General features: G+C 54.3%; 1 protein-coding gene across 1 annotated transcript in view; it reads right to left on the reverse strand.

Annotated features, from left to right (window-relative positions):
* The window catches only part of Ctnnbip1 (catenin beta interacting protein 1), a 39,584-nt gene that overhangs the window by 11,642 nt on the left and 9,692 nt on the right, over positions 1-18,250 (reverse strand). Inside the window, exons 2-4 of the mRNA XM_004639641.2 lie at positions 9,465-9,553; positions 4,315-4,435; positions 3,872-3,962 (exon numbers count right to left, since the gene is read on the reverse strand). Coding sequence (XP_004639698.1) covers positions 3,872-3,962; positions 4,315-4,410 — 187 coding nt within the window. The 5' untranslated portion in view covers positions 4,411-4,435; positions 9,465-9,553. The remainder of the gene's footprint in view (positions 1-3,871; positions 3,963-4,314; positions 4,436-9,464; positions 9,554-18,250) is intronic.

An 18,250-nucleotide genomic window follows, 5' to 3' on the forward strand; every position in this document is an offset into this window, starting at 1 on the left:
ATATAAATAAATAAATAAATTTTAAAAAAAAGATTTAAAAAAAATAAAAAAAAATAAAATTTAGCTAGGCATGGTGGTGCACACCTGTAACTCCAGCACTTGGGAGCCCGAGGCAAAAGGACTGCTGCAAGTTCAAGGTTAGCATGGGCTACATAGTGAGTCTGAGGCCAGCCTGAACTACATTGCATGACCTTATCTCAAAAAAATAAAATTATAACAAGCAAATAGTATATATGAGGCCCTGGGTTTACTATTTGATACTGGGGGGAAGAAAGACCTGCTGGGAAATGCAACAGGGTTACCCCAATAAGTCTCTCTGCTGTTCCCGACTGAGGAGGGTGCTGGCCAGAAAGGGCCTATCTCCCGGGTCAAGAACAATGATCTTGAGCCAGCCAAATAGCTCAGCAAATTAAAGCACCTGCAAGCAGGTTCATGAGCCAGAGGTTCAATCCCTGGGCCTGCTGTGCTGAGATGGCAATTGAGACTGGGCATGGTGGCACCCATGCCTGTAATCCCAGCTCTTCAGAGGCTGTAAACAGGGGGATCACTATTAGTCCAGCCAATCTAGTAGTGAGACCCTGAACACGCTGTAAACCTTTCCCTAAAACAAAAAGAAAAAGAAAAATGATCTCTGGCTCACAGCTGGTCCTGCAGGCTTTCAGGGCTGCCCACTATGCAAGAGGGGACGGTAGAGGTGGAACAGGTCACATGGGTGACCAGAGGGCTGGCAGGGTAATGGGAGGCCGGGCCTGGGCCACCCCTGCCCTGTGTGACCTAGGAGGCCTGGGGGCCTCACTTACTAGGCCAAAGCAGCAGGGAGCTCCTGAAATTCCAGGCAGGAGGGAAGTTGCTGATACCCCCCAGCTTCAACTCACCCTAGCCTTGGAGTGGGGAGAGGAGTCTGGGTGGAGGGCCTCTGCTGATGCCAGGGGAGACATAGGCAACCTCCCAGGGAGGGAGTGGGCGGTGAGGGAGCAACTTAGTCAAGTTGGGGAAGGCGGAATGAGATTGGAATGGAGGGGTCCTGGAAGGAGAGGAGGCTGCACTTTGCAGCCGGGCAGCCTGACAACAGTGGGGTAGGAGGGGGTGGGAGCCCACAAGTGCAGGCCTCTCCTTAGGTCTCAGGTCCCCAGCCCCAGGGGGACACAGAGGTGGTGGCCGGATCCCCAGGGACAAAGCTCAGGCCTCTGCCTAGGGGCCTGAGGGAGTGGAATGGCAGGCAGCCTGTCATCTGCTGGCAGAAAGCGCCACCTGGTGGGCACAAGGCTTTCATGCCAGGCCCTGGTCCCAACACAGTCTGTGGGCATCACACAACCTGGCTCCCTGGCCCTACCCTACGTCCCAGCTGCAGCGATGCAGGCTTCTGACACCTGAGTAGGACCATGCGTCAGATGGCACAACGTCCTGTGGCTCAGGCTGCGGCTGGCTCTGCCAGTGGAGAGGGTGGCAGGGTCTAATTTGGCCCCAAGGTGTGGGCAGCACCGCAGGCTCTGGGCCTTAGATGTGCAAGTAGTCCCAGTTGCTTGAGAAGCTGAAGCAGGGGGATCATGTGATTCTAAGAGTTTGAGACCAGCCTGGGCAACACAGTGAGAAACTGATTCTAAAGAAAATTAATTAAGAAATAAAAAAGGCTAAAGCAGAAGGCTTATAAATTAAAGCCCAGCCTGAGCAATTTAGTGAAAAGCTGTCTCAAAATATAAAAATAAATTAAATTTTAAAAAGGGAAAAAAAAAAAAAAAAAAGGCTGGGAATATAGTTCAATGTGGACCCTGGGTTCCATCCCTAGTACAACAATAATGAATGAAAGAGAGGGAAAGGGAGGGAAAGGGAGGAGAGGAAAAGAAAAGAGGGAGGGAAAAGAAGGGGGAGGAAAAAGAAGAGAGCTGGGTATGGCGGTGCATGCTTGTAATCTCAGTATTCAGGAGGCTGAGTCTGAGGGCAGTGTGGGCTACATGGTGACCTTATCTCAAAAGCTGAAAAGAACAAAGGAACGGCACAGAAGACGTGGAAGGCTCTTCCGAGCACAGCCACCCTCTCCCCCCACACTCAGGAATCCTCCAGGTCTGCCACAGCAGCCTGGTCAGAGGTGACCATCCCCGGGTGGGTGATGGTACAGGAACCCTAGCCATACCTTAGTGACTCTGCTCAGACAGAAACTTCCCCACAGCACCCTGTGGCCCTACCCTCGCCCCGCAGCTCCTGCCAACTGCTCAGCAGTTTCAGACCAGGTCCTCCGGGCGGCGGGCGGCACAGTCACCGCGAAGCCCAGCAGAGCTCACCTGCATTGTGCACGCTGCCTCAGCTGAGCGAGAGCAGCGCTCCCTTGGAACGCTCCAGGAGCGCTGGCCAGAGCGCCCGAGGCCCCTGGCTTGACCTGAGCACGGCAGTAACAACTGGCCCTCAGCACAGAACAGTGTGCAGAGAGGAAAACGCATTCTGTAGAAGACCATGACTCGGCAAGTGAGGGCCTGTCAGTTCCACCTGTCAAAGGCATCTGGTGGGGTGGCGTTCGGTCCCAAATGTCTCTCACACATGGTTTTCTTTGTAGTAAAGAGCTGGATCCATATTTCATTGGCTTTTTTTTTTCTTTTTTGAGACAGGGTCTTACTATCTGCCCAAAGCTGGTCTCAAACTTCTGACGATCCTCCTGCCTCTGCCTCTTGAGTGCTAGGATCACAGGTGTGTGTCACCATGCCTGGCTGTTGTCAGTTCTGTCTGTAAGCTGGTGGGTGAGTGGCTGGGAACATGCTGTGAACTGTGCGACTCATTTTCACTCCCTCTGGGTCACTCCACAGAAGCATGCTCACCACCCTGCAGCAGTTCAGGCAGCTCAGTGACTGAGACCTGGTGAGGAAGAAGCTGAGTCCCGAGGGACTCAAAGCCTGAGGGCTTCGGGGACACCTATCTCAGGAGAGGCCAAGCTCCATACTGCAAACCCAGCACAACGACAGAGATGAGCACTGCCAAGGGAGTCACCAGAGTCACCTGCGCCCTGGCAGGTTTCTGCTGAGTTGGTGCATGGGCTGAGTCACACCCAGTGCCCCCCTTGGGCCCAGCCCTTGTGCCAGGTAGAGCCAGGACACCAGGAGAAGCAGGGCGGAACAGCACATGCGCCACCAGTGCTCTGGGGCTCCCAGGAGGTGGCTCACGTCTGGACATGCCGCAGCCACAATATTTTATGGCTGATAATTCTAACAAGGCATAAAGAGAACAGGAAAAGGCTACAGGAAGAGTCTGGTCAGAGTACTGGACCACAAGGCCTGCTAGAGAGGGGCACACTTGTAATCCCAGAGCTCAGGAGGCTAAGGCAGGAGGCCAGCCTGAACTACATTGCAAGGCCTGGTCTCAAAAACAAAAACCGGAAAGGACTACCAGCCCCAGGAGCGCAGCCCGGCTGCACAGAAGACCGAGTTGTGAGGAACCAACCATGCAGGACTTGGCCTCATGACCAAGGGCCATAACTTGCGGTGTTACCAGAAGTGACACTGCTGTCATCTCAATGATCACTTGCCATGGTGCCTGCCACAATAAACACTCTCATGTTGCCTGTGACCCCAAGGGCCAACTGCAGTTACTCAAAAGGAGACACAACCACTTCAGGCACACACAGAGCCCCAGGGCTTCGGGACATCCCTTCTGGATGTCCCCAAGTGGCACACAGGCCAGCTCACTGTCCCTGAGCCGGGTGCAAGGTAGACAGGGCCAGGGCAAGCTTAAGAAAACTGTTATGGGAACCCCCTCAGGCCTGGAAAGTGATCCGCTCCACTGTGGGCCTCAGTTCGTCCCCGGTTCCCTCTGGGGAAGGAGGGGACTTGCAGGAGACCCTATCCATCCATCTCTCTGCCCGCCTGCCCCCCTGCCCACCGCTCACCCTGGTCGATGGCGTGCTGGGGCAGCTGGCTGAGCTGGCTGCTGACCACACCCGCGTAGGTGCGCAGGAACTCCTCCTCGCTGGCTGTCAGCTGCACAGAGAGATGGTGTTAGACCACGCCCTGCTCTAGGGTTCTAGGGCAGGAGCCTCTGTGTTTCCATTCCTTAGGTTGTCTGGAAGCCTGGCCTCCTGGATCCCACAGGCCTTAAGCCCATCAGACTAAACCTGAGAGGCACTGAGCCTGGCTCAGGGCCAGTGAGAACACAGACAGGAAGGTTGGAGCCTCAAACCCTTGGCTGAGAAGATTACTCATAACCTAGAACTGGACATGTCAAGCCCTGGCCTGGGGCCTGAACTGGCCACAAAGCCATACTACAGGATGCTCCATCCCCTCCTGACGCCACAGAGCCTGGGTGCCCTCATGGCGACACCCCGACACTCACGTTTGAGCCCATCTTCCTCAGCATGAGCAGCACACGGACCTTCTGCTGGATGTACATCTCCTCCGGACTCTTTCCGGATGCGCCCTCGCAGTTCATCCCCCTGGCCCAGCTCTGAGGACTCCTGCAGGGGACAGAGAGATGTGCTACGGTCCTGGCACCTATGGGCGACCCTACCTCCTTGAGCAGCCCTTTCCCACCCAGTCTCACTTCAGAGAGCAGAAAGTAGACAGTGAGTGCCCACATCTCCCCTGCCTGTCGGCCCCAGAGCAGGTGCCAAGGTCACATGTGAAGGGCAGGGACAGTGCAGGGCTGCCGCACTGCAGTGATGCAAGAGACAGGTGCATGATGCCCGCAGGTCCTGGTATCCAAAGCAAGCAACCTGCATTAGGAGCCAGTGACCGGATCAGAATGGCTGCCCCGGGCCTTGCGGCACTGTGGGACCTGCGCCAGGTCAGGGCCCAGCAGTCCCTCAACGGGAGAGCTGGCTTAGCACTAAGACCCTGGGGACCCACACTTGTTAGAGGGGATTGGACCCAGTGTAGGGCCCCAGGAGAGAGGCTCCAGGAGGGGCAGAGGAGAGGAAGTGGGCATAGAGGGGCTTGGGTTACATACTCTCAACTCCTGTATGAGGCAGAAATAACGCAGCAGCTGGTGGGGCGGGGCCTTGTTGACCCTGGTGCAAGGAGCTGCGCACGGGGAACCAGGAACCAGATGGGTGCAACAAGGACTCCTCATGCAGTCCTTTGCCAGGAGCCGTAAGCTGGCCTGGCAGTGCTCCCAGATGGGACTAGCTCGAGCCAGGGGCCGGTGCAGGGACCCAAGGCCTTCACCAGAGCCCACACAATAGGCTAAAACCTGCACCAGCTGGGCAGGCATCATGGAGGGACACCAGATTGGGCAAAGGCTCCTCCACACCTTCCCACCTTCCTCTGCAGCTGCTCCCTGCCAACTCCGGCCAGAAAGGTAGCCCCATGCAGCTGGGCATCACTACCTTCCCCCGCCTCCCTCTCACACCTACAGGGCACTGTGTGGCAGTTCTGTACTCCGCACGACATCCAGGTGAGCTCTGCTGTGGCCTCAGTCCTGCACGGCCGGGCTCCACCTCCCTCCTGACCCTGCTTCTATTTGGGCTGGATGTGGCGAGGCGACATGGGGTGGGGGTCTCTTTCCTGTCTCTCCCCACCTGTCCACATCAGCCAGAGCAGTCCTCAGGGAGGCCAGCGCCTCTCATGCTCCTCCCAGCAGTCCGCACACGATGTCCCCTGGCCCGGGCCAGCGTTGAGTTACTGTCATCTCAGCTTCCCTACACCCTTTCAGGGAGCCATCGCATGGCAAAGCAGAAGCTGGCTCTGCACCTGCACTCAAGCGCTCCCACCTGAGCGCACCTGCTTCTCAGGGCAGCTCCTCCTGTCCCAGTCACCCTGGGGCCGGCACTGGGAAGCAGCTACCTGGCTGGCTGAATGGGACACAGAGACAGCAGTAGTGCCTCCACATCCCCCTCCTACAACCTGCAGCAGCTTAAGGCTAAGTGTCACTGCATTAAAAGATCAAGTATCACGCACTGTAAGAGTGCTCACCTGTCACTGCAGCACTCTGGAGGCTGAACTAGGAGGATTGCCACAAGTTTGAGGCCAGCCATGGCTACATAGCAAGACTCTGATTTGACAAAACAAGAAACACACACACACACACACACACACACGCACACGCACACGCACACGCACACGCACACGCACGCCAGAGCTCCCAAGGGCTTGTCCAATCTGCCCTCTCCTGTGAGACAGGATGGTGTGCAGGGGCCTGGCCACTAGGTGTCAGCACATCTAACAACACCAGAGACAGAGCCCCAGTCCCCCTCCAAGACGCTGGGGGCCTGCTTCCTGTTCATGCCAGTCCCTGCCAAGGTGGCAATGCTGATCACCCTGGTGGGACTGCTGCTTTCTTTCTCTTTTTTTGTGTGTGGTTCTCGGTTCAATGCACTGAGCTGCACCCCCAACCCAATGCCCTCTGTACTCTTGTGTTTTGTGTTTTTTGGGGGGGTTTTGGCGGAACCGGGGATTGAACTCAGGCCTTTGCCTTGCCAGGGAAGTGCTTATTCCACTAAGCCATCTCCCCGGCCCCTGCACTCCTGTGCTTTGAGACAGGGTCTTGATAAGTTGCTAAAATGCCTCAGGTGGACTCAAACTTGTGATCCTCTTCCCTCAGCCTCTAGGGCTGGGGTTGTAGGCATGTACCACCACAACCAGCTGTTTTTCTTTCAGACACACTCCCACAAGCCACATCTGTCCCTTCAGGCAGACGCCAGTTCTACTGAAGCGGTGGTCCTGTGTGCTGCCACCTCCCAGATTCGGGGGTCCTGGCACACACTTGGGGCTCACAGCTGGGAGGCTCCAGCATGGCACAGAAGCAGTGTACGTGTGTATGTGGGCTGCAGGTTCTTGCCCTGTCCAGGGAGCCTACCTTCCAGCCCGGACACACTCTACTCCCATGGTCTTTGCTGTGACACTCACTGTCGCTGGGGACACTGGTCCTGAAAGGGCATATGGAGCTGGGTCATCTTCCCTTCCGCACATTTCCCTGACAGAGGCTGTTTTTCAAGCTGGTTCTTCTTGCCTCAGGAAGACTCCTGAGCTGTCATTTCTAAAAATTCTGCTCATCTAGGATTTCTCAAGCTCGGCGTGGAGCTGACTCTGCGGGCTCCTGGCAGTGAAGGAACACCCAGGACTGGATCTGGGGCAGAAGTGGCCCAGAGCAAAGCCTCCACCCTGCACAAGACGGCTGGAGCACTGGGGAGGCACCAGGCCTGGCTGACACCATTCCTCCAGATCTTGGGCAGGGCACCACCAGGAAGGCAACTCGGAACTGAAGACAATTCATCCTAACCCACCCGAGCTGTACAGGTACCACGGCTGCTGGAGTCTGGCCTGGAGTCTGGCGACGAGCGCCTCGCAGGGCGTTTGGGATTGTGGCCCAGTCGAGCAAATGTGACATTATGTTCTCGTCACAAGCCTGACAAGCAGTGAATGAACTGCACTTGAAAATTCCTGTTTGCCTCTCCAGGCATCAAGAACTGGTCGCTGTTAAAATGTGCTTAGATTACAGATGCTCAAACTGCGGCTCTTTTGGACACAGCAATTATTCATCCGGTCCTCAGATCTAAGAACCAAAACTTAGTGTCTCAGTGACAATCTCAGTCATCACCATGAACATCCGCACCCCATCGTCTGTAACAGGGTACGGCCCCTCTCAAATCTTCAGAGAATTTCCCAGTAGTAATTGTCTGAATCAGAGATGAACACACACACACACAAAGCTCAGTGCAATAGCGTATGCATACAGTCACAGTACTGGTAGGCGGAGGCAGGAGAACTGAAAGTGTGAGCCCAGCCTGGACAACTCAGCAACTCAACTCAGAAATACACACACAATACTACCTGGCAGGGGAGATAACATGGTCAAGAAATACACACACACTGCAAAGGGGCTGGAGGTGTAGCTCAGTGTAAAAGTCCTGGGTTCCATCCTCACTACCACACACACATACAAAAGAAAAATAATAAAAGGAAAACGGAAAGCAGCAACAGGCAGCTGTGGGGGGGCCATTGTGATAGCGAACTGCAGTCAGGTGAAAAGTAAGTAGCATTCTATGTGACGTGTGCTGGGACAAACACAAATGTGTGCATACATACACACGTGCACACTCAGGTGGAGGCTGAAGGAAGTGTCCCAGCCCTGGGAAGGAGACACACGCACAGTGACCTGTGGGGCTCATGGCCTGAGAGGCTGCTCTGCATCCTCTGGGGCATGACACGAACCTTCTAATCGGTCTTACGGGAAGAACAAGGACCGGGAGGGCGAGACAAGATGTGGGCAGTGGCAGCCAGGCTGGGAAGGGCAGCTAGTGCCTTGGTGAAAGCACACAAGGCCCTAAACACGAGTGCCACCACCCACACTCATTTGTATTTATGAACCTGGAGTTAGTGCTGTTTGAACACCTGTAAATTAGAGAGCCACTTACTCCTGGGGGCTGTACCAGCTTAGGAAACAGCAAAGCAGCTGCTGGGGTGCACGGCTGGCAGGTCCCGGTGCACAGGTACCTCTGACCTTGGGGTCCTGTCATTTGCCTTTTGTTTTATCCATTTAAAAACATATCAGGGTGACACATGCCTAAAATCTTAGCACTCAGGAGGCTGAGGCAGGAAGACTGTCAGAAGTTCAAGGCCAAACTGGCTACTTGGTGAGTTCAAGAGCAAGCTTGAACACAGCGAGACCATGTCTCAAAATAAATAAAAAGTATCAGGGTTGGGTTTGGGGGTGTAATCCCAGCACTTGGCGCCCAAGGCAGGATGATTACAAGTTCAAGGCCAGCCTGCACTACATTGTGAGACCTTGTCTCAAAAAAGCTCAAAAAGTAAGCAAAATGATATCATAATAGATTTTAAATTTTATGAATAAAAATGAACACATATTTTTGCAAATTTTATATTGCATAAATATCATAACTGTTATTTAGTGTTTATATAAAATATTGGGCCAGGGAGATGGCTCTGTGGAATAAGTGCTTCCCTTGGCAAGGGAAGGGTCTGAGTTCCATCCCCGGTTCTGGCCCCCCCCCAAAAAAAAAAAAGAAAAAATTAAAAAATAAATAAATATTAGTTTGATTCTTGGTACAAAAAAAAAGGGGGAAAATAATTAATTCAAAACCAGTACAAGTCTTAGCCTGAAAGAAATCAGCAGCACCACAGCACTTACCAAAAGAACACACAGTAGGGGCGCAGCCAGGGGCGCAGCACATGCTTAGCGAGCACAGGGCTTTGGACTCCAGCCTCAGCAGGGAAGAGAAGGAAGGAAGGAGGGAGGGAGGAAGGGCCCCTCACCCAGGGCAGTGGTGCGCTGCTGTAATGCCTGTAATTCCAACATTGGGAGGCTGAGGCAGGAGGGTGACTTAGCAGGACCCAGTCTCAAAATAAAAAGGGCTGGTGATATAGCTCAGTGTGAAGGCCCTGGGTTCAGTCTGCAGAACCAAATAAAGAAGAGAAAGGAAAAAAGAACCGTTGCACCTGAAAAAGTGAGTATTGTGGAGAAACACAGGAGAGGAGCCCTGCAGCCCCACCCGTGGCAGCACCCAGGGCCCTTCACGTGCTCCTTACCTGCTCTGGAAGTTAACGTTGGCACACGGGCACGCGGCTGTGAGGCTTGGGCTGTGGCCGGGGGTGGGGAGGAGGAGGAGGTTGCCACCCTGCAGGAACACAGAACACTGTCACAGAGGAGCCACCTGGCACGATCCCCGCCAAGGGACCAGATGGCCACAGGAAGCTCATACCAGGGTCTCCTCAGTCCAGCAGACCTGCACGTCCCAGCCCGGGAACCCACTGTGGCTGCACTGGGAGCTGTCACCAGCAGTGAGCAGCGGGCTCCTCCCCTGAGTTAGTCACCGGGGACCACAGTGAATCACTTCGTGACAGAGGACGACCCACCCCTCAAATGCCACGCAAACCTCAGCTCCCTGCCGGGACATGCGACACACCTCTTGCAGGATGGTGCACACTCCTCCGCTCTCCACCTTATCACAAGCGTCGCACCTGCTGCCTAGCCTGGTGGGGGTGTGGCCCACAGCAAGGGCCGGAGGTGGCCTCCCAGCCTTCAGTCAGCCTGGAGAAGCCAGGGAACAAGAGGCCCAGAGCCAGTGGGAAGCCCGTCTGCAGTCCTCATGCCCAGAGTGTGCGCCCTGGGCACTGAGGAAGCCAGGCGTCTCCCAGCCTCTGTGTCCCCCTCTAAGCAGCAGAGGACATACACCACCGCCCCCACAGCATCAGACCAGCCCCACAGGAGCAGGCCATTTATAGCAATTAATTGCTCTTTATTCCTTCAATATCAAAGCACAAAATACCAAGGAGCCCTGGGGAACTCCGTGCCCAAGCCTCACGCGCCTTCAGAAGAAGAGGAAAAGCGCCCTCTGCTCTCCAACTGCCCTAGCTCCTGTGACTTCTTCCTGGAGCCCTTGGCAGCTAGTCCCCCCTCAGTATTCTCAATATCAAAGCATGGTCCTCCAAGCCATCCACAGGGCTCTCCAGCAAGCAGAGAGGAGCAACAAGTCTCAACTTAGGGGAGGGAGCCCGGGGCAGCCACCAAGGGGGTGCCCAGGCAGCGCCGGGACAGGGATACAGGAGGAAAACCAAGACACGACACCTAGCTGCAGAGATGACCCTGCCCGCACCACAGGCAGGGAAACCAGAACAAAGAGGACACGACGACGGCCCAAAGAGACCTAAACAAAAACACCCAGGGCCTTAGCCCAGGACAGCAATGGCGGAAAGGAAATGACAATACTCTGAGAATACTGAGGGGGGACTAGCTGCCAAGGGCTCCAGGAAGAAGTCACAGGAGCTAGGGCTTGAAGGACAAATAGGAGTTTACTGGTTGAGAGAAAGAACAGCACAGAGCACAGACTTTCCCAGCAGGCCTGAAGAGCAGAAGACCTTCTGAGATGAGGGGAGACATCAGATCAGACAGCGCGGTGACATACTGAGGACAGGTGTGACAGCTGGCTTGAGATGCCGTGACTGGGACTTGTCCCTCAGGACTGAGCACCTCGGGGAGCACCCAGAGGGCTCTGCCCCTGAACGGGACATGCCGACCACCAGATCGGGTGGCACCGGGATAGCTGTGTGTGGGGTCACAGCAAGGAATGAGGGGACGGAGAGGGCGGCTGGCCTGCTCGAGTGCCCGGTGAGTACTGGCTGCTGTGCTGACGCGAGCGGAGGGGGAGGAGAGTGCAAGCTTTAGGAGCCCCAAGCCAAGTGCGGCGTGCAGGCCTGCAACCCACGGCTTGGGAGGCTAGCTCGGGGCCTGCCCAGGCTATGTAGTGACTGGAAGGCCAGCCTGAACTACATGCTGAGGCCCTGTCTCAAAAAGACAAAAATAAATCAATAAAAATTAAAAAAAACAATAAAAAGCCCAGCTTCTGGGCTTGCCAAATAGCTCAGCAGTAAAGCACCTGCTCAGGCAGGCACAGGAATGGGGTTCAATCCCTGGCATGCTGTGCTGGCCCTGCCCCGGGGCACACGGAGCCAGTGATGGAGACTAGGCCTGGTGGCGCGCGCCTGTAATCCCAGCACTTGGGAGGCTGAAAGCAGGGGGATCACTACGAGTCTGATCTGTGTAGTGAGACCCTGTAGACCTGTACTAAACACACACACACAGCCCAGCTCCCCCCACCCCACTCTCGCCCTCCACTTCACCCTGGGCCCAGCTGGCTCACAGGAGTGAAGGGAGAAGAGCCAGGGTGGGGGAAGCCCACTCCATGTCCATCAGCTGCCTGGCTCCATCGCTGGGCACACTTGCCACGGTGCTCCTTAGTGGCCGTTCACACCAGCTCTGCCATGCGTCTGGCGCGGTGGCCAGCAGTGTGGACTCTATCTGCTACGTGTCAGTAGCACCTCCCTCCAGGGGGAGAACACTGCTTCTGAGAAACTGTTAGGTAGATTTGGGGGCACCAGCCTGTACTCGCAGGGCCAGGAGGCTGAGGCAGGACAATGCTGGGAGCTGGCAGCCAGCCCAGGCTACACAGCAAGTTCCACCTGGTCAGTCTGAACTACTAGCAAGGGCCTGCCCCAGAAAAAATAAAACAAGGAAGGTGAGGAGGGGAAGGGAAAGGAAAGAAGGGGGAGGGAAGGGGAAGAGAAAGAAGGGGAGGGGAAGAGGGGGCAGGGGAGGCGAGGGGGAGGACGGACCGCTCACCGCACTCTGGCTCACTATTTGTTGTGCTATGGCCAATCCTTCTAACAAGCAGTCCCGGTCTTCCAGCTGGCCCCCACACAAGGCACATAATGAAAGGTGTGCGGGGACCCCTCTGCAGCCAGCAGGCTGGCCAGGCCGGAGCAGCATTTGGACCCAGTCCTGCACTTCTACAGCACATAAGTAAAGAAGACAGACTGGGCTCAGAGCCAGGGGTGGCGCAGCTGGTGGGGCTGGGCAGCGGCTCCTGCTTACCCCACACCCCAGGTGGCACCTGGGGTCCTCCAGACACATCGAAAACAGGGGCGCCAGAGAGAATTTCCACCGCCACGTTCTCAGTAATTAAACCACAACAAGCTGCCTGGCCCAGGGCCTTGGAAGCCACCAGTTTAACTAACCAACTACCTCCAGCCTCCTCAAAGGGAGTGGCTGGGGCCCAGTGCCCACCAGGAGACAGGTTTGTAGGGTGCATAACTGCCCTGGGGGACAAGGCTGGGATTAGGAAACTGTCCTGAGGTCACTGACCTGAATGCCAGCCTTGCCTAAAGCCCCTCCCCTCTGTGCCACGTCAGGTGGTGCTGTGTGGCGACCGTCACTGGCAGGGGTGCTGCGGAACCCCCCTGCCAGCTGGAAGTGGCCATGCTCCCTGATGGGTCTCCTTCACTGCCATCCTCAGAGCCTGCAGGGCAGGCATCGGGCTCACTTTATGGACGGCACAGCCAAGGCTCCAGAAGCTATTCGTCCTGCCCAAGGCCATGAGGCCACAAGGCCCAGGCAGGGCAGGACCCAGATGAGGTCCCTACTTGGCCTCTTCTGCCAGCCCTTCAGGCCCCCAATTTATAAGCATTCTTCATCCTAACTGAAGTGAACATGAGGCTCACCTCGCAGAAAGAAGGTAAGAAAGACAGAAAGCAATGGGTCGGGCCCAACTGACCCTAACCAAAAATCAATCAAAGGCAGCCCAATGCATCCTCGAGGGGACTCCAGGACGTGGAGAAGGGCTAAATGGACATTATAGGTGGCTGGAAAAAATTAAGGGATGAGAGGAGAGTGTTGTATCAGTGTTTTATGTATGGAGTGCAATCTTGTTTTTTATTATTTTAATACAGTACTAGAGATTGAACCCAGGCCTTAGCACTGAGTTACATTCCTATCCCTATTTTACTTTTTAAGACAGGATCTCACTAAGTCACTAAATTGCCTAGGCTTGGGATCCTCCTGCCTCAGCCTCCTAGAAGGATTTCAGGCATGTGCCACTGCGCATGTGCCCATCTGCCTGCCCCTTCTGGGCTGATGTGTGGCGTTTGAGACAGCTCTGGCTGAAGGTATTAAGCCAACTCCAGCAGACCTGATACAACACAACCCTCCAGGGCCACAGTGACCCCCACCCGGCCCCCACACAAGGCAGAGAAGGGTCCCAGAACCAACAGAGCCAGCCCAGGCCACCCTTGGGCGCAGCACAGAAACCAAGGGTGCAGGGACAGGCTGGGGCCTGCCTGGAGATCTGCAGGCTGCCAGGGAGTGAGAAGGCGCCTCCTTCCCGCTGCTGCCAGGGCTAGCGGCCAGATTCCAGCCCGCCGCCTTAGGAGTTGTGTTGTAAAACTCCTGTCAGGGCATCTTCACCTCTGGCTCACAGCTCACAGTGGTGTCAACCCTGGAAGGGTCACAACTGAAAAGTCTAACTGGCCTACAATTCTAGCACTCTGGGAGGCTGAGGCAGGAAGATAGCAAGTTTGAGCTTGTCCTGGGCAACTTAGTGAGACCCTAGTCTCAAAATAAATCTTCTTGGGGCTGAGGCTATAGCTCAGCAGTGCAGCACCTGCCTGGTACATTTCAGATCCTGCGTTTGATTCCCGATACCACCCCCCAAAAAAACATCGCTGAATTGGAAATGTTAAGTGTCTTCTATTTATCTGTAGGACACAGGATCTTGCTGTGTAGCCCATGCTGGCCTCAGCCTCCCGAGCACTGGGATTATAGGCATACACTCAGAGCGCACCTGGAGATCTAAACTGTTAGAAAAAACCTGGAGCCGAGCTCATGGTTGTGCTCACTGCTCTGCACACAGCCCCTTCCCTCTGAGCTCCCAGGAAGGCGGAGCAGCAGCCCAGGCTCTAGGATCCAGGGGCCCCCGAGACCACCTAGGACGGGCTCCCTCCCTCATCCCTTGCCCTGCCCTCGGTCACCGCTTCTCTTGCATCCATTTCCCTATAACTGCCCAAGTAAACAAGTGTCTGACTTGAGTCCTCCACATCTCCTCCAAGTACCAGGGTGCAGACAGCCTCCTGCTGTGAGGAGCCAGTCCCTATCTCAGTCGGTACAGCTGGGTGCGGTGATGTGCACCTGTGATCCCAGTCCTCAGGAGGCTGAGGCAGGACGGTTACTGCAAGTTTCAGAGCTCACTCTACAGAGTGAGATCAAGGCCAGTCTGAATTACACAGCAAGGCCCTGTCTCAAAACAAACAATAAGTAAATAAACTGAGTGACCCTCAGGTGGACTTAGTTCCCCCGCTGCACCTCAGGGGCAGTGGGCTTGGCCTGCCAGTCAACCCTGTCAGCGCTCAGCTCCCAGTGACTACCCTCCAGCCTGCAGGGAGCCTGAGTGGAAGTCCTTGCCATCAAATGTAGAAGAAGGCCACTGCGTTCCAACAGCTCTCAGCAGACAGGAAGGGGCTAAGTAGGTAGGGTGTGTCCCGAGTGGGATTCAGGACATCTTGCAGGTGCTCCCCGCACACTGCTGTCTCTGCCCATGGCCCTGACCCTCGCTGCCCTCTCACTGCAGCCATCAGGAGCAGAACTGAATCCAAGGAAGGTGGAAGCTTCCCCATCAGGCTGAGGTCTCAGTTTCCTGCCACCATGTGTTTTAACAAGCTCATCATCAAAACAAACTGTTTTAAACAAAGCCACCTTTGGAATACCCCATGTGTTTATCCCATTAGCGGGTGGGGGAATGGCAGCTCAGGAGACTGGATGGCCGCCACGCCTCACCACTGGGACATCAAGGGAGGAGGGGTGCAGGTGCTCTCCAAGCTGGGAAAACACTGACCCTGCACAGGGACCAGCCACTGCCCTCTGGAGGTTTGTTTGAGGCAAGACCAACATGGGAAAGGCAGGGCCAGCAGATGGAGGGACTGGAGGCCACGGGGGCTGGCGGGAGGGATCCCAGAAACTGTCCCTGTTGCCAATGGTGCCAATGGGCACAAGTGTAAACACCAGGCTGGGCCTGCCCTGGTAATCCAGCACAGGAGCCAAATCCCCAGCACCGTGTGTAATGACATCCCTCATTCCCGAAGCCATGAAACCACAGGCAAGAGCAGAAATGATCTGTGCAGGGCGCCCAGGCCAAAGGACTCCTGGTGGAGGCCGGCAACTTGCAGTCCTCACATTCCACACGACAAAGGCCAGACACCGCCACCAGGTGCACGAAGGACCTGGTCTCTTGCAAAACCTCTCATGGAGAGGGAAGAGCTCACGCCAGACTGGCTGGGGGCTGGTCACACTGTGCATTCGCACGTGGCATTCCTGAAGACCAAGACCTTGTTGCAATCCCACAGCATTAAACTTCCTTCTATACTTACTTAGAACACATAATGTAATGTTAAAAGTAAACAATGCAAAAAAAATGCTCTTGGGCTGGTGAGATGGCTCCGTGGTCTAAAGCACCTACTCAGAACAAGCTTAGCAAAGCACAGGGACCGCGGTTCAATCCCCCAGCACCACATGCCAGCCAGCCCCGCCCCCTGGTGGGCTGAGCTGGCCACACACAAATAAATAAATAAATAAATTATAAATAAATAAATAAACTCCAGGGCTGGTGAGATGGCTCAGTGGTCTAAAGCACCTACTCAGAACAAGCTTAGCAAAGCACAGGGACCGCAGTTCAATCCCCCAGCACCACATGCCAGCCAGCCCCGCCCTCTGGCGGGCTGAGCTGGCTGCGTGCGCGCGCACACACACACACACACACACAGAAAGGTAGCCTTTAAAAAAAAAATGCTCTTTAATTCGAACAAAATACAAGGAAGATTATAGGAAATAGGAGACAGATCTCTTACAAATGGGAACTGGACTAAGAGATAGAGGAACAGGGGATATGAAAAGAATTAAGATGTGTTCTGGACACCCACCAACTCCCATGAGGAGTGTGACCATGACTGCAAACATGGACGAATGAAAATGAAAATGAAAAATAAACAAACTCGGGCACCAAACCCACAGTTGAGACCATATCAGTTCTTACCTATTTCTAGAAAAGCCATTTAAGTATGCCAGAAAGATACTTTGCCATGAAATCTTTCTAGTCCTAAAACAAAACATAGCACATTCAGAAAAGAAGCTATTAGAAAACAGGGAGGTAGGGAGCGAGGTATAAAGGAGCGGAAACTAGAAACTCAGGACCACTGCTCAGGAGGCAGCTAAAGGCTACGGGCTGGGCTGAGATTCCACAAGGAGCAAAGCTGTTTTCATTTCTCCCCACTTTTTCATTCTGGACAATTCCAGAGCCACAGAAAGGCTATAGGGAAAGTATGGCGAGCCAGACCCTGCCCCGCAGCCTTGTCAAGGTGCTGCTGCATGTCTTCCTCGCTCTGCGCTGAGGTAGAAGGGACAGGCCGCCTGGCCTGGCCTGCTGTCTCTCTGAGGGGCTTTGTGCCCATTATGGCAGGGGCTTTTGCTGAGATAAAACCCCCTGACTCACCTGAAATCAAGTCACTGACTTTGCACCTCCTTGATTGGCTCCTCACATCTCCCCCAGCCACTCACCTACACAGCCACAGCCATTAGCACTAAGGGACTTAAGTATTTATTTGAGACTGGGTGTGGTTGATTAATTAATGATCATTTTTTAAAAATTTAAAATAAAAAATAATAGATAAAACATTAGAAATGATACAAAACCAAGATGGTAACTCACAGTGGCATGTATATGTGTATGTGTGTATATATATATATATATATATATGTTTTATTGCTTTTGAGACAGGGTTTCACTATGCAGTTCAGGCTGGCCTTGAACTCACTATGTAGCCCAGACTGGTCTTGAACTCACAGGGATCCTCCTGTCTCAGCCTCCCAAGTTCTGGGATTACAGGGGTACATCACCACACCTGGCTTAAAGTCCCTCTATGCAGTCTAAACTGGTCTTGAACCTGCTATGTAGCCCAGACAAGCTTGACAGCCTCTTGCCGCAGCCTCCAGAGTGCTGGGATTACAGGTGCATATGTCACACCCAGCCCTGAACTGGTTTTTAATCTGGAATCCAACCAAACTCTCCGCTGCACAGGCTTCCCATCCTCTTTCACCTCCTCGGCAGGGTGGCTGCCAGCTTCAGCGACCACAAGAGCCCCAGTGCCGAGCCCAGCACCACTGTCTTCAGGGCTTCCCACCACCTGATCTGCCAGCTGGTCCTCAGAATCAGATGGATTTTAAACATTCTGGCGGGAAAAGCCTGTGGTCTCACTGCAGGTGCTAAGGGTCACTGCACCATTTCTGGGTGTCTACTTTGGGTGGCATCTTTAAAAACAAATTATTTTACTGCTTTGTATCAAAATGCAGGGGGAAAAATGCAGGGGAAGATAATTCTAGTTCTGAAATCTAAAACACAGTTGAACCACATGGTTCTTAATTTTCTTCCTTTCTGAACTTCCACACACACGTTCTTGCTTCTGCCAGACGCCACCCTTCTGGTTAATGTAGACATCTCTGCAAATTGTCCTTTAGCCACCTGCAAAGTAAGGCCTCCCCCATCACAGCACTGCCTCTCTTGTTGGTTTGAGGACACCAACAGTTTGCTGGTCACGTCACAAAATCAAGTCTTTGCATTGAGCCAATTTTCAAATGCAAATTGGTTCCAGCTGAGACTTTAATCCTCAGCAAAGCCCAAGCAGGCAGAATGTCCACTCCAGAGCCTCCCGCCAGCATGCTGCCATTTGGCTTTTAACTGCCCTTTAAATTCCAAGAGTGGATGGTGGGGTCCACTGCCTGGGGTACTACTTTTGGGAGGCCAAGGAACCCTTAAGAGGTGGGGCCTCTGGAAGCTAGGACAATGGGGGCGTGACCTTGAGTATTGGCCCCACCCATTCCCAGCCAGCCCCGTATGCTCCTGCCAGGATGCCCTGCCTCCCCTGGCATGAGACCAGAGGGTCACACCACTATGACTGAAGCCCCTAAAACTGTGAGCCAAAACAAGCCCTTCCTTTTA

Source organism: Octodon degus, unplaced genomic scaffold (genome assembly GCF_000260255.1).
Source record: "Octodon degus isolate 3935 unplaced genomic scaffold, OctDeg1.0 scaffold00113, whole genome shotgun sequence".
Lineage (NCBI taxonomy): Eukaryota > Metazoa > Chordata > Mammalia > Rodentia > Octodontidae > Octodon > Octodon degus.